General features: G+C 45.0%; 1 protein-coding gene and 1 long non-coding RNA gene across 4 annotated transcripts in view; one reads left to right on the forward strand and one right to left on the reverse strand.

The window, feature by feature from the left end:
• Positions 1-27,175, reverse strand: part of LOC139057230 (uncharacterized) — a 348,067-nt gene that overhangs the window by 300,183 nt on the left and 20,709 nt on the right. The window lies entirely within an intron of this gene.
• On the forward strand, positions 355-25,727 carry LOC139057809 (uncharacterized). Of its 3 annotated transcripts, XM_070536560.1 has the most exons (7): positions 381-443; positions 2,199-2,321; positions 6,794-7,093; positions 14,751-14,857; positions 22,472-22,498; positions 22,630-22,698; positions 25,606-25,727. In XM_070536560.1, the coding sequence occupies exons 3-7, from the start codon at positions 6,858-6,860 to the stop codon at positions 25,623-25,625; spliced, it is 459 nt and encodes a 152-aa protein (XP_070392661.1). In that variant the 5' UTR covers positions 381-443; positions 2,199-2,321; positions 6,794-6,857; the 3' UTR covers positions 25,626-25,727. The 3 variants fall into 3 exon arrangements, with proteins under 3 accessions (XP_070392660.1, XP_070392662.1, XP_070392661.1); XM_070536559.1 differs by lacking the exon at positions 2,199-2,321 and having other exon boundaries at positions 355-443; XM_070536561.1 differs by lacking the exons at positions 2,199-2,321; positions 22,472-22,498; positions 22,630-22,698; positions 25,606-25,727 and adding an exon at positions 21,906-22,443 and having other exon boundaries at positions 355-443.

Below are 27,175 nucleotides of genomic sequence, written 5' to 3' on the forward strand. Positions count from 1 at the left end.
AAATGCTGAGATACAGCAACGGGGGAGCAGCGTTGTAAATGACACTTCGAATTGTCGGTTAGGACATCATTTTCAGCTCCAAGGATAATTTCGACGCATAAAGTCGAGATATCTTTCTAAAGAGCTGCAGTGATTTGCGCAGTGGCCGACAGCACTGATATCACCGCACCATATAAAGAAGCTCGTTTTAGAAGATCAGCTCCTTCATTTAGATAAATGTCTAGATGGCTTGGTACTCATACTAAATGAACTAAAATAATTAATCTGGCAGTTAATGAAGTCACGCTTATAATCTTCTTCATAATGATCATTAGCCTAAAATCTTTGCTGTTGGGTTCGCTGTGCACAAGCGGCACGCTCCTTAAATAAAGAAGAGGAGGAAGAAAGGTAAACTGTCGAGAGGTGAGAACCAGTTATCAGCAGGACAAGGAAGCTAGAGCAAGGTAAGGTACACTACCCTTCCTCATTCACCTATATACCACAGACACAGTTAAGTGGCCGCTGTGTACCTAACGTGTACGCAGGCGATTATTTTCAAAGACTAGCTTTTAGCGCGGAACTGGCTTGGTGCCTAGACAAGAATAGTCATCAGACTGTGAGATGGATAATAGCATTCGGCGCTACAGCAAGCTGATTTTCCTACGGTTTCACTGCTAGCTACTTGTATTTGTACGCTTCCGCCCGTGTGAGGTACAATAATGGCGAAAGTAATTAGGGTAGCTTAGCCACTACCGAACTTTCTTCTTGGATATAAAACCAGTACGACTGACACTTCTGTCTCGCTTTGCGTCCATTTATCCTGAAGGGAACTGTCTGCCACTAAGATCGTGTCTTTGGACTGTGGTGGGAATGGGAAGGCTGCGGTTCACTTTGACAGAAATGCGCATGCTGTTATTTCACGAATTTTCATTTGGGTTCTGAAAGGGGTTCAGGAAGGGCATGAGGCGCCCCTTGACGTTGCCAACAAATTCGCGTGTCGTATGTAAGCAAAAACCTGCTCGCGTAGTGGCATCTTGCTAAGATACAATATTGTATTGCCTTAAAATGTATTTTGTGAGCTTCTGTTGATTTTTTTCTTTGCTTCAGAGTAATTCATTCATTATTTACACTTAGCGCGTGTTAAAATGTGGCACTGCCTTCGTACAGACGAAAGGAATGGTGCATCACTGGTTACTTAAGCATGTCCTCTTGGCATTGTGACTCGCAACAGTGCGAGTAGCGTCGTGGCCCTTGTGAGAACGGTGCGATGGTTGCCGTCATATTCAGGGCGCCGAAGATGTGTAGCGCTTCTAAGGCCTTCCAGCGTTGCCAATGCTTCACAGCGTTGGCATTCCTTGACACAATGCATCTGCTTGACGGTCAAACAAAAGAGTTGAATTGACGACTCAGACTTATGCAGCCGATTACATGTCGAGGTCATCTATTAGGGTCATAATTTCAGTGTTTGCTACAAAGTATTCATTCCTGCGGAAGCCCACTGCGCCTCTAATTTGCCTCATTTACCAGCATTGTATTGTAATCGCGTCCAGTCATAAGTGTTTGCGGGCGTCCGTACACAAGCTTATAAAAAGACTAAACAGACGGAAAAATTTTGTTCTAATTTTTTTTTTGCAATATAGGATGTCCGTGAACAACGGTGGACATTCGCTTGAAACTTGCTAATCCCAGTCTCTGGATCTTTGGTTAAGATGGACGACATCCGATTCTCTACGCCCGCGCTGACACGATCGAAATTCACGACGTCATGGTGGGCTGGTGCGGAAAACGCCAGGTGGCGTCGCCCCGTTGATGGCCTGGCCGACTCCGTTCTCACGGCACGAGCACATTGCTCTCCGTGGTAGCAGGGCGATTTACTAGCACCACTCTAGCCTTTTGTGCGAAGCATACTAGCCGCACAACCACGCTCTTCCTTGCTGCGCCGCGCGCGGCCGCGTAGCTACCATATGACGTCATAACAGCTGCAAAAGCGGAGGCTCAACTCGTGCACTCGCTTGCGGCCGCGTAGCTACATAGCCGGGTCTCAGCTCGCGCGCTCGCCTGCATGAGTTGTTTCTCCGTCTAGCCGAACCAAATATAGCCAAGCAACAGCAGTTCACCAGGCTAAACAGTGGTTCAACAACTAAAATAAAGGCTAGTATGCTTCGCATCCTGGGCTTAACCTTAGCTAAGCCACAGCCATTTTTTTTTCTTTTATTCAGTGTCTCTAACTTGCGCCGAATGGCTCGGCACAGGAGCCTTCTTGCCTTGCACCAGCGCATGGATGAGGCCTAGAATTGAACCCACAACGTCTCGCTTGGCAACAAAACGTCACTTCAACACCGGTCAGTTTTACCCATATTGATTACTGTGACTAACGTAGACGATAAAATTCCTTCTCTGTTCGCTTTATTATTATGTTCTACGTACGCTCCCTTATCAACTCGAGATGTCGGCTAGATCCCCACGATTTAATGTTTTGTTTTAAATGCAGCATATTTCACTCATGCACTCTCGTTAGAGCGTTTTTAAGGTGCGCGTATGTTTGCGGTTAGGGCACTTAATCATTATTAGCCCCGTTTCAAAGACACTTCTGACCTACTTTTACAATGTTATTGATCTTCCAACTTCCCATATTTGATTGTTGTTGCGCTCTTTTTTTTTTTCTGTCATCGACTCCCACCTCATCTTCTCATTTTCCCGTTGCTTACTGCGTATTCTGTTTTTAAGCACCTCTGCGTTGCCTTCTTGACTGCTCTCAACGAACTTTTCCTTCCTCTTCTTTGCAACTATGACCTTATTGGCCGTGTTAGTCGTTACCTTCTAAATTCCTTAAGCAACCACACCACCTCTCGGGAATTTCAAAACAATTTAACAGCTATTTGAGCTCAACCATCACTTACGTCTATTCAAGACAGTGCCCCGAATAATTCAGTGACTTTATTGGACGAAGAGTGACCGATAGGGGACTTGGTACGACGTCATATTTTGAAGCGCAAAAAGAAAAAAACTGACAAGAACGTAGACTAACTCATAGTGTTCGCTGTTCTCTGAAAATGTTATCTTAAAGGAGCGGTATATATAGCAACTTTTTTGCATTAAATTGATGCTAAAGGAAAATATTACGTCAAGCTAGACCGATAGACTGCTTCTCTAGAAGTCTATCATCTTTTTTAGTGTGCCAGTATATCACTTTGTTGCATTGAAAACTGCCGCCCAATGTCCCGCTACTGCTCCTCAATTTGAACTGCCCGCGCCAAAACAGACGAAATGACGCAATCTCGATGTGACCTTCCTGTATGGAGCTCTCTGAGCATCAGCAAGTGCTGACGTCCCATGCGACGTATCATGGTCCACAGAAAGTGACGCCACTACAATTTTTCATTGTCATTTTCTCACTTACAAGAGCTCTGTTCTCGCTACGAATGACGAATTAGTTATCGCAGAAGTATAATCTTTCAATCTAGCTTGGCTTATATATCTTCCTTTAGTGTCCTATTCTTCCCTCCTTTAACAGCATAACAAACAAACAAAAAACCTCCTTAATGTCGTGAACTGTTGGAAGAGCCACCTAAATATACAGAACTCCTAAATGTCGGGTGGCTGCAGGCGCTTAGAAAACGCTGCAAAGGTCAGCAAATACTTAAAGCATTCTGCCCCATCGGTACAGTAAGGGTAACGGGCCGAGCCGAGCCGAAGATAACGCTTATTTGAACGTCCAGCGTTCCGGATCAATTCTGCGCGAGCAGCCGATGAATGAAATGCCAAGTGCGCTCTCGAAATTAGTTACGCACCGGCGTCCGGTTCGCAGTCGCGCGCCCCCATGCGCACACCAGTGGACAGTGCCTGGCGAAGCGGCAAAACCCGTTTCGGCGTAGCTGCTGGTGCCCCTATGGAAGGTGGGCCGACCATCGGAAGCACCTAATTACGGCGCCGCCATAGAATTTGACTAATGGTTGTTTGCAGTGCGCATATTTTCCTACATTGACACAGCAGTTGAGGCAGGGATGTGCGTGGGCTAACGAATCACGTCGTTATGCGGCGTGCAACTGGTGGTTCCCGTATAAAAGATAATTCGAAAGGCACACGCAAGGCACCTTGTGGGTGTGGGGTTAGGGAGCAGGGAAGAAGGGGGTGTGCTATCAGCTCGACCCCACAGAATGCCAAGTGGCCGGCCACTATTTGTCCTCCTGATTCGCGGAGCCTTCTTCGGCCCTTAGGTAAAAGGCTAGCGTGCTTCGGTGACGAAACCGAAGGAAGTTCGTTGCAGCGTTTCCTCGGGCGTTCCACTTGTTGCCATGCGAGTGGCCGGACCTCTCGAAGTGAGGCACATGACTCAGGACGACGCTAACAGCGCTCAGGAGTTAGCACAAGTTCGGGGGCTCGTGCTGCGTATCTAGTTAGTGGAGGAAGGAAAGCCTGAAAATGACACTAACACCGCTTACGCTTTGGTTTAGACGCCACACCGTTGTCTGGAGACAAGTTCTTGCGCCCGCTCTCAGAAGCTCTTGACTATTAGTACAGCAAACATTTCAAGGAAGGGCGTATAGTAATATTTAAAGGCAGATCAGTACAAGAGGGTACTTTCTTGAGAACACGTTATTTACGTCAGTGCACATCTTGCCATTTCAGAATTTAAGTCTATCAGTGTTCTTGTTCACTTAGTAAAACTACAGGGAAAATCACAGGATTTGAGTTACCAGCCCGCCAATTTAGGCGAACATTTTCTGAAAGAGCATACTACAAGCCAATGTATGTGACGCAAGAAGACTTATCCACTGCGCTTCTTCCCTGTTACCACTACAGTAGAACTATTTGAACACTCCCACTCTTTATTTTGTGCAATGACAGGCTTTCAGGCTAGCAGGCGCTGACGTCTCGCTTCACAGAAAATCTTTTTAAAGCACTTGTGTGAAACTTTCCCCGAAAATTCTCCCCGTATTTGCCGACAGTGGCTGCTGCTGTCTCGCCTAACAGTACACACGGGACAGCCCTGACACAACCAAACGTCTTATACCTAGTTACCTTCACTGCTATCATCACTGGCTGTGCACGACCTCCGATCCCGGACGTCATGCACAGCCACGCCAAAAAAATTACGTAATTGTCAGGTTTCTGTTATTGTTTTGCACTTAACATTTAAATCTGAGGAGATTTAAAATAAAAGGCATGCGCTGTCGGTGCTTGCTTTCATGACATTTGTTTGTGGGTGGTCATACTCAAAATTCCGAAGAATAACTTGGTCAAGAATGTAAGATAATGTGTGGGCAGCTTTGGTGCTAGAATGGAGCGGAAATATAACCCGCATATACCACATGTCATATACCAAGGCGTGGCATAAACATATACCTAAATAGATACGGAAATTTTCAATCAGGGCGAACTTTTAGATAATAGTAATTATATCATCTTTAAATATATCATTAATAAATCAATTAGATTTATTAAAGCACTTGTGCATATTACGGCGCATATTTGTTTCAGTGAGGATATTAAATAGAGTTGTTGTTCCATTGCATAATTCAATAGAGAACAGAGCCAGCAGCTGGCAACCAGTACATCTGCACTGATTTAGTACCGATGGCCATACTCAAAGCCGTCTCACTGTATCTGCGCTTCCCCGTGTTGAGCCGAGTCCGGGGATGGCGTAGTCTCCGTGATACGAAACTATGCGGGAAACAGAGAAATATCACTTCTGTGATAAAATAAAAGTTGCAGTTTCACCCGAAAGTTTCACCCATTGATTGCCATAGCAAGTGTGTAGACTGCTGTACGAAGTAAGGATAGTATATTTATCGGCTGTGTAAGCTTGTATACATTCACTTACTACCTAAACTAACAAGCATGGTGTCAGAGCGCGCAGACAAACATGAACACATTACACTCAATGAGCGCGGGCACTCGCTGCCAATACGGCTGGCGTGAGAAGGCGCGGCAGCAGCAGCGAGCGAAGTGACATTCATGCTGTGTATCGGTTCAACGCAAACTGAGCGGCCGCGAACCCAACAAGCACAAAGGTGTAAGCCGCCGTCGCACCTAGACAGCCTCCGACCCCAACCACTTTCAATATAGGGCGCGCGCCGCCGCGCAATGTGCAGTGGCTGCCGGAGTACAACGACGCCCCCCCCCCCCCCCCCCCTTCATCACTCCCCTCTCCCCGGCGCCACGCGTGTGACGGTAGAGGACGCGTTCCTTTCCCGCTCTGCTCCCTTGCACACGCTAGATTGAGCTGGAGTCGGCGGCGCCCCTCGGTCGCGGTCGCGCAGTATGCAGTTGCTGCCGGAGTACAACGCCGCCCCACAACCTCTCCTCCCCCCCGGGCCTTTTGCGCGACGGAAGACGGAACGTTTCCTCCCCACTTTCCTCCCTTGTGCGCGAGATTGAGCCGCGATCGTCAGCTGCCCTCGCGCACTTTCCCTCGCACATACAGCATGCGAAGCGCTGCGACGGTGTTGCCGCACTTGAACTTTATAAGGAACATCAGGGCGATGGCGACGACGACGGCAAAAATGTACTTGAAATATTTACCACAGAAAGATAGACGTGTGCGCGTGTGCGTGTGCGTGTGCGCGCGTGTGTTGAATGAAACGAATAATCCCGACGACGCGTCCCAACGTCCGACATTTCGCACGAATGATGGCCGTGCGCTGAACGTTCTTCGCAGTGAGATCGTTGCTATATGTACTGTTATCTATACTTTGTTTCCTTTATGCACAATAAAGACTGTATTGTATTGTATTGTATTGTATTGTATTGTATTGTATTGTATTGTATTGTATTGTATTGTATTGTATTGTATTGTATTGCATTGTTCAAGGAGAACGTCCTGACCTGTTCAGCGGCTGAGAAACGGAGCCCTCGCAAGTGCACGGAAGCGCGTGATGAAATCCACCACGGAGACAGACAACGACAGCAAAGTTCTGCCGGAACCCTCCAAAGGTTTTTCCGCGCAGACCGAACCGCGGCCGAAGCCTACGCGCTCTTCATCGAAGTCTGAGAGCGATGATGAAGATGAGGCCAATCCTGAAGAGCGGCGACCACGCGTGTCCTACTACAGGAAACTGATGCTGCCCAGTGGAGAGGCCGTCGACATCACCAAGAGGAACCAGTTTATCAGGTAGGTGAATGGTAGTGTAAATACCTCGGTCATTTTCTTAATCTTCCGGTTCTACTGGAATATGCAGCAGTATATACCCACTGGCCCACGCCCAGTTGCCCCAGGGACGCGTACCGAAGTTGGCATCAAAATGTTCATTGGAGAACAGCCCAAATATTGTGCTGCACAACCTTCGGGTTGGGCCCACATTTTACAGCGAAGCTGTTTATTGCTACGGCTCCATGAAATTTTGAAGTATGCGAGCAATAACTATCAGGACCAGCTGTGTCTCATGCCCATGCTCGCGCGTTCATCTTCCACAGCTGGCTCGTTAGCGCCCCGCGTAACCGCGCGAAAGTGCTCGTGCCACTGCTCGGCCGTTTTTCTTTTCTTTCTCCTCCTCCCTCTCCTCCTCCTTTGGACATCGGTGGCCATTGTGACGTACCTTTCGTCACGATGACCGCCGATCAAGACAATAAATGTATCCGTGCGTTTGTTCAAAATTCTCTGTCACCTGTTTGTCGTTTGCTACACAGCTTTGCTGGTAATCCATCTTCAGAAAGTGGAATGGCTGATGATTTTTTCAGACTGCACTATCTTCGGCATCGGCCCGCGTTTTTGGTGGGATAGGTAAAGGCTAGATAGCCGGGAAAAAAAGCTGCTCTGATAATGCCAATACTATTCGCATTAAATGTACGTAACAACGCGTCCGTGCGCCCATCATCGCAGCACTTTAAAGCTAAACTTCGTTATCTAGTACGCTGCGTACAAAGCCAACGCCTCCAGTTCACCAAAGACCGAAGCTGAGGGCAGAAAGCAGCTGAGGCGTCGGGGAAAGAGTGCAACCACACGTTCCAAGTATGGTAAGCTAAGCCCGTATTTTACGAGGTTTATGTTAGAGAACACTGCCGTCGCTCACGCGGGTTGTCTTCGTTTGTTTTTCTATTGTGGGCTTTGTTTTAGTTGGAAAAAAGCAGAACACAAAGGTTACATTAAGCGCAGTTACCTCTGATCTCGCTACATCAGCGATAACTATTGTATAGGTTATATGTTAGGTCAAATAATTAACGGCCTGCTAACTGAATTTAGAGAATCATTATTTCGGCGAAACGAAATCTCACAGTTAGACGTTTTATTGTTGTATGCAACTTTGGAATTTTCAAAATATTTTCCTCGTCCATTATTTCAAACCTTTCAATGTTAAGTCAATAAAACCTCTACAGAAGGCATTTTCATGAAATTCTTGGTTCAAAACCAACTTAGCGTATAACCATCTCTCTCTTGTTCCCTGCACTGCGAATTCCTAGAACTAATCCTGTAATTTTTACTCTTGGAATGCATTCTCGCCCCTCCCCTCTGCAATATACAAATACAATTTGCACCTTGAGGGCATCACAAATAAAAAAAAAACATTTATTCGTCTTCTGTTCAAGCATAGCTAGTTTTTTTTTCTTTTTCATCCATAAAGTATAAACGCAGCCGATTCGACCGACATAAAGGATGGCCTGGGGCCCAATTGTAAGGCGCAACTATGCGGCTGCTTCCACTGACTCTTCCGCGTGCTTAGACTGCAGCAAGAGAACACGATCGGAATTAATGACGAAACGAAAGGGACTTCATTTTATTTCTTCCGTGGCAAAGTTTGAAACACTAAAGTGCAACTTTTACCAGATATTCTCGGTGAAAAGGCTGACGAACTAACGATAGAGTGAGGAGTACAGAAGTAAGTAATGACTGCAAATACACTTAGTCTTTATTTTATCCCGTCCCTGAAAGAAGTGTCCAACGGGATTCGAGCTTCGATCGCAATCACATTTATGTTTTCGTCTCTATTACCTGCAGTATTATTATTTCTCTTCTATTTATTGTATTGATTTCGCGCGCGAGAAGGTGATGCGAAATATGACAAAATAAAAAAACGTGTGTGCGTGCGTGTGTGTGCGCGTGTGTGTGCGTGTGTGTGCGTGTGTGTGCGTGCGTGCGTGTGCGTGTGTGTGCGTGTGTGTGTGCGCGCGTGTGTGTGTGCGCGCGTGTGTCGTGCGTGTGTGCGTGCGTGCGTGTGTGCGTGCGTGCGTGTGTGCGTGCGAAATCAATACCAGAAATAGAAGAGAAATAATCTTACCACACACGCACTTTCTCTCTTTCTGTGTGTGTGTGTGTGTTATTTGCCGCGCAGCCGCCATTGGAGGCTTGAAGGAAGTTTCGGAAACTGTACTCCATAAAACTGTTTTTTCTGACAAGCATGCGAGCGCTCGCAATAATTGTCTGTAGGCGCTTTTTTTGTTGTCGCATGGATACAGCTTTATGCAGCTATTGGAGAATTGCCGATACTAATAACGTACGGCAAGAGTTTCTTTTTTTTTTCAAGAAACGTCGTGCTTTACACCTCATGACACCTGTTCGGCTGTCGCCAGAGTACCTTGCCGCTCAAAGCCAATAAACTTTCCGTTGGAGCGCCCCACAAAAGAGGCACACCAGAAATATTTGCAAAGTATTTTAAGAATTTTGTAACAACGTAACCATCCAACCAAAACAAAAATCATCCAGCATCAAATTGTTCCAATATACCCGACAGTCTTATCTTTTATCATAATTCACTCCTTCCACTTGATATTTTGTACCCTTTCCAGCTGCATGGCGCCAGGCCTAGGCGATTCTCGCAACAGTGTATGAGACATGATCACCTCTCGAAATTGCAAAATACAGAGCCGTGAGATTGGCCGTATCATTCGCTGTAACAAGAGTAACAAAAGCACGCGATGAACATCATCAGTTCGAGTACAATTCTTAGGCCATAAAAGGCTGTGACCATTTGCCGACAAATCCTGGCTTGGCCAGTTGTAAAAAATATCGTCCGAAAGCGATATTGCCATGGATAGCTATAAGATATTGCTATGCTGGAAACATGCTTGTTTGCTGCTGCAGAAAAAGAAAAGAAAGAAATGAAAAATAAAGGTGCTCGCAAACGCAGAGTAAAGAGATTTCGCAAACAAAGCAAGCATTGCAGCAGCACGTTTAGTCGTCGATGTGTCTCGTATGAGGCAATTCAGCCAACGACGGCGCGGACGGTCCCCGCTATCGAACGCCAAGCCACGTGCCTCCAGCAGCTTCGCTTAGTTCGCGTCGGTAGCAGTATGGCCATATTCTTTGATCGCTGTGCGCAACCCCGTGTACGGAAAAAAAGCAAAGATACAATTCAGCAGTTTCTACAGTGACAACTTTGTGTTTTGACACGTGGCGATATATTTTAGCACAAAGTATAGGCATAAGTAAAAGCTGTGCAGCATATGTATGTATAAATGGTCACTGTGCAGGACGAGATCAGATTCCGAGACGCCATGGCCATAACAGTTGTGGAATGGATTGCAACCGTATAGAGGAGAAAGTATGGGGGAAATCCTGCAGTATTTTGCGTAGCCGTATTATATTCGTACGTGACAAACAGGAGAATGATGTCCCAGTTTGTATGATCCGATGAAGCATAAATGGCGAGCATGCTACCAAGGGTTCGATTAAAACGCTCCACATTGCCATTAGTTCGAGGATGGTACTCTGTGGTGATTCACTAAAAAATGTGGCATTTTACAAGCCAGGCTTCAACCACCTGCGACAAATACACACGGCCTCTATCGCTCACCAATTCCCGAGATGGGCCATGACAAAGAACGACGCGTTGCAGCTTAGAGAATGCAACGTCACTGACGGTGGCTGCAGGTAGAGCAGCGGCTTCGACATACCGTGTGAGATGATCAACTGCGACAATGATGCATCATTTGTCAGTGGGTGTGAGAGGTAGCAGCGGCCCGAGCAGGCTAATTACCACAGAGTCGAAGCCACAAGCAGGGCACGGAAACGTCTGAAATCGACTGTGGGCCGGATGAGGCGGGTATTTGCAGCTTTGGTATTGCGGGCACGAGTTTAAAAAATATATGGACAAAGCTAAACAATCCTCGCCAGTAGTAAAGGTGCCACAGGCGCTCATACGTCTTGAAGACGCCTGCGTGTGAATAGTGTGGGTTGGTGTGGAAAGACTCGCACATATCTCGAAGTCAAGCCCTAGGAATAACGAGGAGCCACTTGCGAAGATCGGGCTGGTAATTTCGTCGATGCAAGAGGTTATCTCGAACTGAGAGAGAGAGAGAGAGAGACAAACGAAGAGGGAAATGTAGGGAGGTTAACCAGGGACGCGCCCGGTTGGTACACTACAAAAATATGGCTAAATGGTCAGCTTGGCAACGCGCGGAATGGGAGATGGGCGATAAAGGCAGGCAGGAAAGCAGATACAAAAAGAAAGACCCCCCAGGAATCATTGGACTGTTCAGACACGAAGGTGTCGATGTCGACCGACACTCTCCTACGTTACTGTTATGTTAGTGCAAGAACAGAGCGTTTCGCGTAGTTACCATGCACGAAAGTTTCAGACGACGATGACCTCCTAAAATTGTGCGAAGGTTCCGTAGCACATTAGTACGAACATGAGTAAAGCCAAGAAAGAAGTGTAAGACTTAACTACTAATGAAAGTTTGAAATGCCGAAAATAGAAGCAAATAACTGTGCTATAGACCCTGTGGAAACATTTTAACTCTGTCAAACTTAAAAAAGAAAGCTTTCAGGTCAAGCTTTCTTTCGGGTTCTATCGATTCACTTATTGATTCATTCATGAGGTTTCTGATCCCTAGGTAACATTGGGTCTAGCTCAACCGGTTCAGGCTTCAAGCGAGTCCCATAAATATCGTCGTAGGCAACTGCTGATATCAAAATTGTGTCACGTGTAAGATAAATACGAGTGAAAAGTGGGAGAAAACTATTATTGAGGCGTTGTTGTGAACAAACATAAGTAACGAAATTTCGGCATACTTTGGCCCAAAGTTCGATGCTATAAAATTTATCTCTCAGAACATAATAAATGTCTTAAATTGTCACATGACCCACGACTTTCGAACCTACTCTTTCTTATTAACAGGAGTTTTGCAAAATTCACGAGAAGCGAACCTCTTCGTTTATTATGCTTAATCTCTGTCAGATGCAGTTTACAGACCTGGAATGTTTTTTTTTTATTTTATTTTTTTGGTTTGATGGTCGTAACCATCAAGCTGGCGCTTTATTTTTGCCTATCACATTTTTTTTCGAACATTGAGAGACCTGTATAGAACACCTGCTGAGAACAGCTACCTATCAGTAACTTACGCTTTTAAACAGTCTATTTCAGTCACAGCGCTTCCCCGTTGATAAGAGCTCTTCCGAATTATCATGGCAGAAACAGGTTAACTATGTAACCGCTAAGGCAGGGAAAATGCTAGGTTTTCTTCGTAGGAACTCCAGAGCATTCAGCACGTCTACACGAGAGCTGCTGTACGAAACGTACGTAAGGTCCGTCCTTGAGTACGCCTGTGTAGTGTGGAACCCTCCGACGGCACGTGACATTGATAAACTTGACAGAGCACAGAATCTGGGTGTGCGGTACGTGTCAGGTCGATACAAAGTTAATTTTAGCGTCACGAGTGCTAAGGAAGAATTTAAGTGGTATAGCTTGGAGGTACGACGCAGAAGACTGCGACTGAAGCTTTTTCATTCCATATACTACGGTACAATTGGTATAGAAAGGGACAAATATATAATGCCACCTCATTACCGATCCCAACGCGTAGACCATGCGGTAAAGGTACGAGAAGTTCCATGCAAGACAGAACTGCATAAGACTTCATATTTTCCAAAAACTATACAGGAATGGAATGAATTACCTGCCGGTGTCGTCAACGTCGTATCAAATGATGTATTGTTTGCCCTGTTGAAGTGACTCAACTACCCCGTTTCTTTTAGCTTTTGGCTGAGTTGTCCATGTATAACTTCCCGTGTTTCGAAACTTCTGTAACGTTTGTTGAACTTTTCTTGTTATCTTTTTTTCCTCCCACGTCGGGTCAAAAAAAATCGTTTGTGGACATTTCTAACTATTTTGTAAAACCTCTCCCCCCCTCCCCCATTGTAATGCCTTTTGGCGCTTGTGGGTACTGAATAAATAAATAAATAAATAAATAAATAAATAAATAAATAAATAAATAATAGGAGTGTGATCCAAGCTAAGGCTTCTTATTAAAAAACCGATCGGTGGGCTAATGCCCTACGCAGACCGATGTTCCTGCTTGACATTTAAACGCATCAAATGTTATAGCACCAGTGCTCAGGCAGAGCGCGTAAGTCTAACTCTACGTGCTATAAAAAAAACGAACTTACACTTTTACAGAGAAGGCGACACGTGCTAAAACAATATACCCAATAGCCCAACTCCTTCGTAGATACGCCATACAGAGTGGCCGCGATGAGTTTCACAGCATCGAACGAATGGGCGGTTTCCTTTGCATGCCAGTAGCTAACTTGTGCAGACGTGGTCGCGCATGAAGTAGACGTTTTCAAATAAATTGTCAAAACCAGCCAGAAAAGAAATGGTGCAGGTAATTGCACGCATTTACCGGCTACGTTTGTTTTGTTTTGAGTTGAAACCGAACGGAGGTGAGAGAGAGAGAGAGAGAGAGAGAGAGGGAGAGAGAGAGAGAGAGAGAGAGAGAGAGAGAGAGAGAGAGAGAGAGAGAGAGAGAGAGAGAGAGAGAGAGAGAGAGAGAGAGAGAGAGAGAGAGATGGAACTAGAGATAAAAGGCAGAGAGAAGCGGCGATATATTTATTAAAAAATTTATAGGAATATTTACGCTCACCTCACATCAGGAAACGGGGATAGTATTCCCCAAAAAAATGTTTACCCCAAAACTGTTCGTAAGAGATGATGTCATTCTCTCGTGATACTGGCCATATTGTGAGACAATGGTGGTGGCCAGCCAATAGCGAACAACACTTACGAACGAAAAGCTTCTTGAATTCGTCCCCAGTGTCGGCAGTGCTGTGCGAATTCGCCCGTGAAGAGAGAATCCGAATTCGACGTGTGTTCTGAAGAGGCCAGCGTATGGCCGAGAGCACCACGAAACATGCGGCTCTAGTGTACGCAACAGAGACGGCATTATATTCCCCGATACGGCCAACGCGTCCGGCACGATTTCCAAAATGTAGTTTGGAGACAGAACAGCCACTATTATAGTACCTCTATTACTTTACAGAGGACATTCAGTAATCCAACTTCACTGAGGCCAACAGAAACCTCCTCCTACCCTGTGTGATGTTCTGAAGCCATTCCACAAGTTGACATTACCTCACGGCACTGATGCAGGGTTCACATAGCACGTTGGTTGCTCTGCAGAAGTGAGCAGCACCATTCCATTCAGTCTCCCGTGCTTTTTAAGGGGACACATTTCTACAAGGATCTCAGCATATGCGAGCCGATGTCGTCTACTCTCAGGCGTGTGCTTGCTTTTAAACTTTCGACGAAGACAATGCGCCTAATCTCGCACTGTAGAACGCTTCCATCATACTGCCTTGGGAGTAAACAAGGGTGAACAAAAGTACGGTCTCTCGGACAGGCTGATCGACGCTTCGATAGGTGGACAAATCTGTACATTCCTTCGGCAAAAGTAGATGTGCCAAGCGCAACGTCAACCAGCCAGCCCCAAGCCCTTTAATGTGGCTCATCTCGCTTTGCTAGCAGTGCGTTTCCTTATGTCGGCCCATACGCCTCGACTTCGGCGAATCGCTTTGCACTTACCCAGCTACCCTGCCATCGCGTTTGTTCTCACAGGGAGTGGAAGGAGAAGCGCCTCAAGTGCGATGCGAGGCCTTACTACATGCTCGCTGCGGCCACTGTCCTCCTGCTGCTCCTGCTCTATATTTACGCCTACCACCAAGGTGCGTTGCGCTGCGCGTACTGCTTCGTACTTCACTGAAGCGACATTCGTTCTCGCGATAGGTGCAGGCGGACATAAGATCAGCGTCTGTTGCCTCTGCTTGTCAGGTGAAAGGTACCTTAGGTGGACAGAATTAATCTGGAACTCTCCGCCATACGACGTCTGTCACAGCACAACTGTTTAATTGATTGAGTGGTTGACCATCGTAGATTATCAATCAATCAATCAATCAATCAATCAATCAATCAATCAATCAATCAATCAATCAATCAATCAATCAATCAACCAATCAATCAATCAATCCACGAAATATTTCGTCGATAAATGAATCCATCTTTATAGGTTAATGCTGGCAGCGTAGCTGGTGCACGATTCAAAATTGCATGCGTGCGCCCCAAATAACGACATTGCACATCAAGACACGCAAACCTACGAGCGCGCATGAACGACAATAACAACACATTTCCTACGTCAAGTCTTGAGAATGTGAAAGTGGCCGAAAGTAATCAACTCTTAAGCAAAGTATGGTCTTTTCGTTTGCTTTCGTTTTTCTTGCAGCACATGCACTTTACGCACGCACGCCGCATATGCCTTTACCCGCATATAGAATACCCTGGTCATCCCGCAACCGCATCACGCCCGCAACTGCCGGAGCACAAATACGGCGCTCGTGTAAAGAAACGGCCCAATCGCGCACGCCATCTGCCGCAGCGATTTGTTGTTCAGAAGGCTCAGCCAGCTCGGCGAAACGTGCTGTCATTGATTCTGCTCCGGGTAGGCATTGGAATCCTGCTGTGTGTGCCAGTCTGTCGCGTGCGCGTCCTCTCAATGCTTTGCGGAAGTCAAATAGGAAGTGGATTCCATGGGCACGTGATGTTACGCTGTGGCCGTGCAACTTCCGTGCAACGTTGCGAATGCTCCAACTGCCTCGAACTGATCTCGTCACGCGCCTGAGCAACACACGATTGGTCGGTTCCATTCATTCATTCATTAAATTTATTTCAAACATCAACATCTACGAGACAATGATGTTGGGGTCAGTGAAAAAAAATACCTCGTAGAATGACTTTAAAGCGCCGACTGACCATCAGGCTTGGCAGCAAGCAACGCAGCAAGCAACGCAGCTGTGTATGAAGTTCAACTGTATACAAATTATACAACGTAATAGTAGTAGAAACCCTTATCAAGGAACAATGAAAGAAACCATGCACATTATGATACAAAAAAGTGTACAAGGACAGTCGTAGTCAAAGCACACACAAAGAAGCGCAGAAAAATAAGAACAACACTACTGTATTGTAAGTATATCAGTGTGTGTGTCATTTATTGAGCAAATGCAATTGTTAAAAGCGATTCATCTGATCAGCATATTTTTTTTCGACAACTGGCCTTGTATCGTGCGGTTGTGTTGCGGGGAATCAGTTTTTGAGAGAGCGAAAACCTCGGTGAATCGCCGCTCGTTCTCGCTATCCTATTATGCACGGTAAGTTTTGCCACCATGCTTTAGCGTAGAAATTCCGTCCCTAATTCGGCTTCAGCTGTGCATGTGCTTTCGCCGTGCCTAACCTGGTCTTATCCAACAACCACTAAGTAGTGGCATTAACTGTATAAGTGCAGAGCGGTAACGTATGCTTGAACAACCTGCGAACATTCTGAAGCCTGGTTAGAATCACCACTTGTGTGTTTGTTTGTTCTTCATTTTCCTCAGCCTGTACGCTTTTCTACCATCAATATGCACTTGGTTCAGTCTTATCGCTCTGTATTCCCCGCAGCATGTGACCTAGTAGCTGCATCCAAACGTCTGTGGGAAAAAATCATTTTTGTCTTTTTTCTTCCATTTTCTTGTCCTTCCTGTTCCCCCCCTCTTCTTCTATCTCTAATGCACCCTTCAGTCTGAAAACGTCGAACATACTCTGATAGGGCATGCACTTCCCGAGGTTACAATGTTCGTCTATGCTCGTGAATGCGTAAGAGCACTTTCGTAGAGCTCCTCAGGAAAATCACTGAACTATTGCAGCGTAGCGACTACTTGCATTACTCCAAATATGCGTAGCTCCCATCGAATAGGCTCATTCGTTTTCATGTAGTTCTGTTTTCGTCAGCCTTATGTTAAAATATGGATGATTTATCAGTTGCGTGCAATATATACTTTAGACGCTGCAACCTTCTGTCACCGGCAAAGTATGAACAAAAGTTCAAAACTATATACTGCACTTTAACATAACGACTACCGCAATATAATATGGGGAGGGCCAAATTTTCCAGAAGTTAGAGTAAGTCGAGTTTGCACATGAGAAACGCTGTAAGCTCGACATTCGTAAGCTGAATCAATTCTGGCTCGCGCATCACTGCACCTTTTTAACCAGGCAAAGCAGGAATAAGAATTTCTCTTCTTTCTTATAGACGTTGCCGCTGTTCTCTGAAATATTGTCCGAACACGGGCACTCGTATATAGCTGCCACTCCACGAACGAACTGGGAGAGCTATATGAACGGGCTCTCCCGCTTCATAAAAGCCCCCCATATGTCCTGAGCAACGCACAAAATGTCACTTTTATTGCGGAAAGAAAAGCCGCGAGCATCGTTGGTTGTTTGTTCTTTCTTGCTTTTCTTTCTTTCTTACAAAGTGCTCGCTTCCAGCGACACAGTCACGGATGTCTATTTCCTTGGTCTGTAGAATGTAACCTTCCCACAATAGTGTAGAGCACCGTATATCGTAAAGCATGTAGAATTGAGCATACCTTATAGGGATCCTTCACGAGCATCATCATCCACTGACTGTAATAGTCACATAATTATTGCGTAACACACGCAAAAGGTCAGGCCAGGACTAGGCATATGCCAGAACTTAGCACCGCTAACTCTCTATGTATGCAATGGCATACTTAAAATCGTGATATCTCGACAGCTGCGTGCGCCTGCGTCACGGACGACCTTGCAAACTCTCATTTATCAAGGTAACGTACATATAAACCGTATACATCCTGCACAAACTTGCGATTTCGTGCACACTGTGGATGAGCTCGCATACGCTCAACTTACCTCGAGTTATTGTTAGATACTTCCGAAAAAGCAGGAAGATACCTATAAAGAAAGAAGTCAGACAGGGAGACACAATCTCTCCAGTGCTATTCACTGCGTGCTTGGAAGAAGTATTCAAGTTGTTAAACTGGGAAGGCTTAGGAATAAGGGTAGACGGCGAATACCTCAGCAACCTTCGGTTTGCCGATGACATTGTTCTATTCAGCAACTCTGCAGACGAGTTAGAAAAATTATTGAGGACCTTAACAGAGATAATGTAAGAGTGGGGTTGAAGATCAATATGCAGAAGACAAAGATAGTGATGAATAACCAGGCAAGGGAACAAGAGTTCAGGATCGTCAGTCAGCCTCTAGAGTCTGTGAAGGAGTACGTTTACCTATGACAGTTAATCAAAGGGAACGATGATCATGATAAGGAAATTCATAGAAGAATAAAAATGGGTCGGGTCGCATACGGCAGACATTGTCAGCTCCTGACTGGAAGCTTACGATTTTCATTAAAAAGGAAAGTGTATAATCAGTGCATTTTCCGGTGCGAATAGATTTTACCCGAATTAATAATTTCATTGTAATATAATAAGTATAATAGAAGAGGAGCACTAGATACAGACCTAAGAGTGGGTGTTTCTTTTTTTTTTCGTCCTCACAGTCTGCAGCTTTTCTATAAAAAAATAAACGTTTTGATAAAGACAGACCACGTGGCCGCAAAACGCAGACAGGTATATCTGTAGCCAGCGAAAAAAACAGTCAGCTGTAGTCGCTGAAACGTTTGACAACAAAAGCAGCTCGGAAAGAATACCCATAACGCGTATGGCAAGGGCTGCATAGTAAACATCCTGACAGCTCTGACCATCTCACTTGCAAATCGAGCAGATAACCACTGATGATTCCTAACACACACTTGGGTCAACACCCAGCATACTAGACTACTCCCACTAAAGGACTGTAGAAAAAAAAAAGAATAACCGCGTACATGTACCAAGAAGAAAAGTGAAATAAATCTTCCACGCATGGCACATGCGTGCCATGACTGACACGTAATTACCGCGAGAAAAAAGTCACAACAGACGGAACGAAGACGTGTCACTTCAGATGTATGTCTCTCAGAAATGTCTTCGCGTGCAGCTTGTTGATTGCATGTTTTTGTCTGGCTCTCTCTGCTTCGCTGAACCGCTGAAAGAATAAAACGTACCACTGTTACACCGGGCTTTTTTCGCATATAAACTCGCCGGCGAATCTAAAGAAGGCAAGACGCGCCGGTGGGATGTGTCATTCGGCGTTGTCGGGTGATGCTGTCGCAGTGTAAAGAGAAGTTGTCCCGGTGTCCTTCCTACATTTTTCTCTGGGCGTCGTCGGATGCCCGGAAATACTGACGGCCAACGAATTGGTTTCGTGTCGCAATCGACGTACACGCCGTACTGTAATCGCAAATGTCTGCAGATGTCTTTCGATTGAGACTTCATTCTGGATTTTGTCTAGAACGTCCTTTTCACGCCCGAAAAGACATTTGGGCGTGAACACTGCGAACTTGGGCTAGATTTCGTGTCAACGCCCATGTACCTGGAGTCACCTAACGCAAGGAGCCCCATCCGATCACAAGGTTTCAAGGCCGCTTTGATGGCGAGCGGGCTCGTCGTGGCATCTCGCGGAGGTCGCGGAATCTACGGAGTGCAAGAATTTCAATACCCAAACTTTGTGGGTATAAAGTTCTTATACACTTGTGAGGCGAAAAGTGCACTGACATTTCCAAAATTGTGCTTAAGAGTTTCAATTCCGGAACTTTGGGGGTTTAATGTTCTCATAAACATTTAACGCTAAAGGTGCACTGATTTTTCTAAAGTCGTACATAGGACGATACAACGAGACAAGCCAAGTCAAAACACTATCATACAAGTTGACCAAGCACGCAGCTAGGTCCAATGAGATGAAGCGTTGTAGTGGTTCATTTGTGCGATCATGTCACAGAAAAGAATATCAACATTTTTCTCCTGCCTCAAAGCATCCATAAATGTCAAGACAATAAAGCCAGCAAAGGTAACTACGTTCTTATTTTTTCTACTGTTTTAATCGCGAGGACAGATTCAGCCTCTTCAATTTTCTTGTCTTCGCTACCCGCTGGCTGCCAGAGTCAGATAGAGCGCATGCGTTTTGCTCCTGTTGCCTCGATCACCGCCTGGCACACTTCGGTGCGTGTTGGTTTTTCTCTGGCCAAGTGAATTTTCGCCTGGCCGAGTTTTGGACGCTTTCTAGCTAGCAGACGAATAAAAGAAACAATGGTCGCTCGCTGACATCACTGTGGGGACTCGACGGCTTGCAACGCGTTCGCTTGAGCGCAACCTCTCCGGAAAGTCTTGTCTCGGCGGTGTAGGATACCAAGCAGTATGCGTATGCTTCTCTGTGGATGAAGCGTCTCATGTTTTCTTCGATATTCCTTCGGTTGCCACATTAGGTGCCCAAAGTAGGCATTCGATTGTGGCCAACATGCTTTCCTTCTCGTTTTTTTTTTCATTTCGGTGCTCCCGCCCCATCAAAGAAAAGTCATTGTTACAGCTCAGTGAATTGTCGCATGGTGAAATTTCGATTTCGTTACTGCGTCTTCTTTTGCGGAAAGTAATGGGCCATGGAACGCTTCAGTTGCCAGATAGTCCTTTATACTATTGCGATAGCAATTACATGGACACTCCAGGCGCATTCTTGCCGTCGCCGTCATGTTTCGTATAAAGTCCAAGGGCGATAACATCGTCACCGCCCGCTGAATGCTGTATGTGCGAGTGAAGGGGTAGGGGGGTGGTGGGGGAGATGGGTGAGCCGACAATGGTGGTCCAGTCTTGTGTGTCCAAGGGAGAAAAGCGGGTAGCAAGCGCGCCGCCTTCCGTTGCGCGCGTTGCATCGGAGGGAGTTGAGGGAGAGGGGGCGGGCCTTAGGGTTCTGTGACCTAAATCTGTGATTGCGCAACATGTTTATTTGTCTTGCTTGACACCTTATATGCAGTGACTTTTGCTTAGATACGTAGACCTATTGGAGACTTATACGTATATTTAAATATCTTGTTGCGAGGTTTTGTGTATACATGCAACGAACTTCGTTACCGATGGCACTTTTTTGCCCTTTATCAAGCTGCATCTCCGCATTTGTGTTTTCCCTTCTGTCTTCGCATTTCTAATGTATATTTTGCAGAATACGAGCCTTTTATATGTACTCTCTCTTGTGACTATAATTTAGGTGCAATTACTCGCAATACACTACCGGTGACAGCTGCTCGTTCGCAATACATTGGAACGAAGAACAGCGTCATTGAGATTTTTTGCTGGCCGTTTAAAATTTACAAGAATGTAAACAAGGTTTTTGAATGAGAAAGTTTCATCAAAATATTTGCCCTCAGCTTGTACATTTCATAGCCTTTACGTTTTTCATAGGAGCGGCATGAACTGCTTTGCTGGTTAAAACTGATATAGTTCTAAGCTCCGTGTAATATTTTCTTTTTACTTATCGAATACACAAAAACATGGAAGCATTGATATCAGTTATTTCTGGCACAAGTTTTGAGACATACGAATACATTCTTTTATGAAAAAAATACATATTTACTTGTCTTGACAGTGCGTAGCTTTAAAGAATTCGTTTGCAGCATCTTTGGCAATGGCAATGCAGTTATTATTCACGTATTTGATCCGTCGACAAATTCTATAAGGAAGAGACCGAGGTGCAACGTGAGCTCCGCCCCCCCCCCCCTTAACGAAATTTTTGGCTACGTCACTGATATATATATAAGCTGCCTGTTTTCTTTGTAGGGCGAAAGCACTACTTGAGTCATCGGGTGTTCTGCCGGTGTTCTGCGGTGAAGGCACATTTAATGATAGGAACGCTAAAATGCAAGTATAGTATGTATAATATCGATGTAGAGTATACAAAAAGGTCATAATGGGTATGGAAGGTGCTTATGTGGACATATTCAGGCATAATAAACTAAGAGATTGGAAAATAAAATTCGGAATGTGTTTGCCCGTAGGTGGACTCGAGCCCAGGTCAGTCCGAGGAAACTTTGCAGTGAGAGCCAGAGACGTTACCTCTGCTCGCAATCAGCAGGTGTCACCGGCAAGATGAAGGAGCGCCAAGTTCGCGTGGCTTGCCCAGCGGTTCGTGACGTCACGGGAGAGGGGGAGAGGGCGCTCGGTGTAGCTGTGGCGTGGTGCACCTAGCGGTTCGTGACGTCACGGGAGAGCGCTCGCGTTGGACGCGCGCGTTGGCTTTTCTCCATTGCGTCCCCATGCAGCCAGTCCCCCAACGTGTTCTCTTTAGTTCTTTCGCAGTAGCCTCGGAGGTTTTGCGGGTTCCCCAATCTTTATACACTTGCTACAGACTAGGTACATTTTTCCAGGCGTTCGTTCTTGGTGCTAAACACCGTTTAACTTGTGTAGTTTATATATTGACTCTTGTATCAGACACATTTCATGCTACGACGAGAGCCAGTATTGCAGCGCCAAGGGAACGCTTGAAAGCAATAGTTTCTTTTTCTTCAGTTCTCACAGTTTCTTTTTTTTTCTCACAGTTTCTTTTTCTTCTTTTTTTTTCCAGCTTTAATCTACAACATCTTTGGCAGGCGTAAGTCACTCGTTTGCTATATCCACGTCTTTTTTGCTGTTTTATAAGGCTCTTGGAGTTCCCGAAGAGATGCGTTGCAATGTTTCCCTAAAACATTCTCGCTCATCTACATCTCTCTGCGCATTGTTTAGCCGGGGAAAAACCTAGCCCGTCACACCAGAAGGTCACTCCTTTTGATGTCGAAAGCGATGACAACGTCGGTAAGTCCTCAGCGCAACTACAGTGTGGAATGAAATTTGCATTCTTATGTTATTTATTTACCTCCAACCTACCGTGAAAGCGTTACAGAAGAGTGGTCTTACGAAGCAAAAAAAAAAGAAGGAAATAACAATAAATCTGCAAGTCACAAATTAAGGGGAAGCAGCTACGTCTCATGCAAAAAACAGGCGCAGTGCGAAATACAAGGACGCCAGAGTAGGGAACGTAAACGCGGCGATGGCTTCGAACAGTACTGAAGCTTGTGCTATTTGTTCGTACGTCTATAATATATGAAATGGTGGGAAAGAAAGAGCATCCCGTCATTCTATATCAAAAAAAGAAAAAGAACGCGTGATATCATCGAGGCATTCTATATAAGAACGACGGGGAAAATTCGCTGACACATCATCATTTCTTTTATCGCTATGCAAATTTGAACTCCTGAAAGTATATGTGGGAAATACATCTTCAGTGGCTCTTGTTGTGTGCTTACCAAGTCACGTGTATGTGATTATATTTTATATGGGGCAATTAAAGAAAGATGAAAACCACACAATTTGGTGGATTTTGTACCTATCTCTATGGCCGTATAAGGAATAAACTCAGTTCGAAGTTTGTGCTTTATTGTGCTTTAGCACATCTTTAGCGTCAACACGCCTTGGTTGCTTAGTGGATATGATGCTAGGCTGCTAACCACGAGGTCGCCGGATCAAATCCCGGCCATGGCGGTCGCATTTAGATGGGGGCGAAGTTCGAAAACACCCGTGTGCTTAGGTTTAGGTGTCCTCTAAGGAATCTCATGTGGTCCAAAGTCTCCTCTATGGCGTGCCTCATAATCAGATCGTGGTTTTGGCGTGTAAAAAAACCCTAGCTTAATATTTGTTGCGTCTTCATGCCTTTGTTTTTTTTCTCGCCATTGCGGCTATTATTAGAACATTGCTTACCGGCCAACTATAGGCCGCATGTGTACAGGCATGTGCAGAAGAATGGCAGAAGAAATAAGAATGTCATAACAACTCACTGAATTGAATTCAATTATGCTGTCTTACGTGCCAAAAATTATGAGGCACGCTGTAGTGGGGGACTCCGGATTAACTTTTTATCACCAAGAGATCCTTAACGTGCCCCAAGTGCACGGGACACGGGTGTTTTCGCAACTCGCCCCCATAGATTTGATCCCGTGACCTCGTGCTTAGTAGCAGCGTAACGCCATAGCCACTAAACCACCGCAGCAAGTCCAACAACTGACTACATATACGGCCACGTCCAAAGAGATCGTGTGCTCCCTATTTGTAAGGCGTCACTCAGAACCGTTGATGAACGTCGGTGCTACCGTTTGTGTTTCATTCTGCCGTCTTTCGCGTTGTGACCGGTGGTTGCTACGAATTACCACGCGAAAATACAGGGAAAGCAGAGGGAAGGCAGGAGATGGAAATTCAAGGCGATGAGCAAAACGAGAACAAGGTGAAAGCGGGAGCTCCCACGACCCGCTGGCACTCGCGCGGGTCGCCTCTTCTCCAGTCTCTTATGCAACTTATACTTCGTTTGTTCGAACTGTAAGATGTTCACCATGGTTCAAAACGCACTCGTTTCAAGAAAAAGGAGGCGCTATGAATTACCGACTCGCGCAAGCCATAAGGCTTGAATAGCGCTTACGCAAATTTACGCTTATGACCAGGTAAGGGATGGTTACACAGTATAGGTACGACGTGTTCATTATTACAATAAACATTTACGTAAACTGATGCGGTATATTTTGGCAAAGTGACAATGACAGGAAGGCGAGGATGGTTTATGTGCTAGTTATGCTTGCAATTTAATGCAGTTGTAAAATATCAAAAATGCCGAGCCAATAACGCCAAGCTAGACAAAATTGCTAGAATGCCTTAACATCAGTGAAGTCTTGCCGAAATATAGCCTTCTGCGTTATTATCATTTTACAACGTAACGTCTTTGAAGATAATACTGCAAAAAAAATTTTTTTCGAGGCGAGTTGCAAAGTGGTAAATTAACTTAGCGAATTGGAATCAATATGACCCAAGGTAACGCATATGCACAATACATCTTACCCTAAAGGGCGGTTCATAAAAATGGGTGCTGACCACTCGGGATATGGACGGCAATAGCGAAGCCATCCGACCACTGAAAATTGTCTCTCGATAACGAAAAAGTCTGTCACTCCTACTGGCTTTCTTCGGTATCGAATTCTGCGGACACGTGCGCATGATTTTGCTCTCGTGACACTGAGAGATCCCAAGTGCTGAGTTGCGAAAGAAGAGGCTGTTTTTCTCCATATGAACGCGCTCTCGACAGTAGAAGAAAGAGTTTGCATATTTCCGAGAGTATGAACTATTACCGAAATGGTTTTCTAAATTTTTAAAATAGGAGAGCTGCCACGAAAGCTACAAGGTGCAGCTATCTCACAGAGCATAACATGCTTCAGGGTGGCTAAAATGTTTGCGCATTATACTTTTCAAAGCGCAGGCGCAGTTCAACGTGATAAAAAATTAAAGCAAATTATTCACCTTCGTTTCTGGTCATGGAGAGTAAGCACATTCGTACAAAGATAATGAAATGTTAACTACCTAATAATAAGTACAACAATTGTTTAACTAGTAATTAGTTGGCTCATCTATCTAGAACTGAAAAGAAACCAGCGTATCAGAAATGCTGCTCTGGGTTTTGTGTAAAGTTCCCCTCGCTGAAATCGGCATTCAGAGCTATCAAACTCAGCTTAGCAAGCATTATTCGTTGGGCTTTGTGAGGTTAAAACCACCAGAGAAGGCGGGGCATTATTGCCCTCTGAAGCCCAAAACTGACACGCCTAACTTTACCTTTTCTCTGTTTCTCTCTTTTTCTTGTCCTTTCTTTTTTTCTTTCTTTTTTTCTGGCCCCCATGCCACATCAAGACAGCGATGGTACTACATGACACCCTCTACTCTCAAGCTATGTATCAATGTAAGAAACATTTGCCACGCCACTAACCTTCATTCGACGTTTAGCCAATGCCAATAAAATACCAGAGGGGGCACGCACTTGTGTAGTATGTGTATATCCTTCCCAAGAGCCGATCACGTTTGCCTCGTTACACTATTGTAGATACGATAGCGAAGGATGGCAAGAAAGCTAACAGGACCTAATCATAGTTTATATTTAAAACCAGCTCCGTTATTTTTCAAGTTAGAGTGACGGTGACTCAAACTGTACGCTACATTTCAGTGTAAAGTTTCTCATGCGTAGCCATGTAATCACGTTGCTCATGATTGTACTCATACTTCAGCGTGTTCCTTATTGCAAAACTTAAAACTGGTAATGTCTGGCTGGAGTCATACTACAGTGATAAATACCAATGACTCGTCTTGACACGTTGGTGGAAGCCAGGCTAGCCTCTGTGTTGTGTAGCTATTGAACTAATAAGCACATTGAAACGATCACTCCAAACATAAATATGACAGTTTTCAACTGCAATAAGGCCATCTGCGGGTATCTTTGCAACTTATTAATATTAATCCAGCTGATCTTCATGCTTTAGCTCGGGAGCTCCTATACTAGGGACGGAGAAATTGTTTGTCCAAGCCACCAGGTCACCGATTTTGATTAACTTTGTTGCACGCAAAGAATAAGTAGTGCATTTAAGTATAAGTGACGGTAGGAAACTGATTTCTTTTCAACATTTTTCACAAAAATGGTTTTCACAAAACTGAAAAATACTCATCCATAAAGTTCTCTACTTTGTAACTCAGCAATAAAAAAATATGTCTCAATTCTGCAAACGGCACTTGATACATCTGAAAAGATCATTTTTGTATTGCACACCGCTGTGATATCCATCAATAATTTTTATTAGGACTTTTGCAAAACCCTCGTAGACATCGTAACAAGCTCACCCGAGCTCTAAACTTATATATCAAATTCAATCGCTTGAGATGCTCTAACAAATGCAGTGCACAGAACTGCGATATCTGCAGAGAAACGAATTTGGAAACCTTATGCTGCTGTTTCTTTTTTAAACTTAACAAGTCAAGGCAATTTGTTATAAAAATTCGAAGTCATAAATAAAAAAGCCGGCAGATGCCACGCCCTGTGAAAATCGATGTTATGCGAAGCAGTCTGCCGGGAGCCTACCAAGTTAACGAAACGACCCGAGAGCGCCAAGATGTAGGTGGCTGTTTCATGATCTACATGACACTCATGACCTATCATTTATGTTCGTCGTACGCTCTTGTCATACAATGCCAATTTCGGTACATACCACGACGTAGGCGGCTGTTTCATGACCTACATGACACGCATGTCATGATATTCATGCCATGACCTAGCATTTATGTTCGTCATACACTCTTGTCATCCTATGGCAATTGTGATAAATATCAAGTTGACGAAACGACCATGGGAGCACCACGACGTAGGCGGCTGTTTCATGACCTGCCCCTCCCCCCCCCCCCGTGACACACATTTCATGATATTCATGTCATGACT

Source organism: Dermacentor albipictus, chromosome 3, assembly GCF_038994185.2.
Source record: "Dermacentor albipictus isolate Rhodes 1998 colony chromosome 3, USDA_Dalb.pri_finalv2, whole genome shotgun sequence".
NCBI classification, from domain to species: domain Eukaryota; kingdom Metazoa; phylum Arthropoda; class Arachnida; order Ixodida; family Ixodidae; genus Dermacentor; species Dermacentor albipictus.

What these genes read in the sequence shown, in the direction of transcription:
- LOC139057809 (XM_070536559.1), top strand. Translation starts at nt 6,858, where the DNA reads ATGAAATCCACCACGGAGACAGACAACGACAGCAAAGTTCTGCCGGAA. An exon ending in CTACAACATCTTTGGCAGGC is followed by an intron (nt 22,499 to 22,629) that starts GTAAGTCACTCG and finishes CGCATTGTTTAG; the next exon opens with CCGGGGAAAAACCTAGCCCG. An exon ending in CGAAAGCGATGACAACGTCG is followed by an intron (nt 22,699 to 25,605) that starts GTAAGTCCTCAG and finishes TGCCACATCAAG; the next exon opens with ACAGCGATGGTACTACATGA.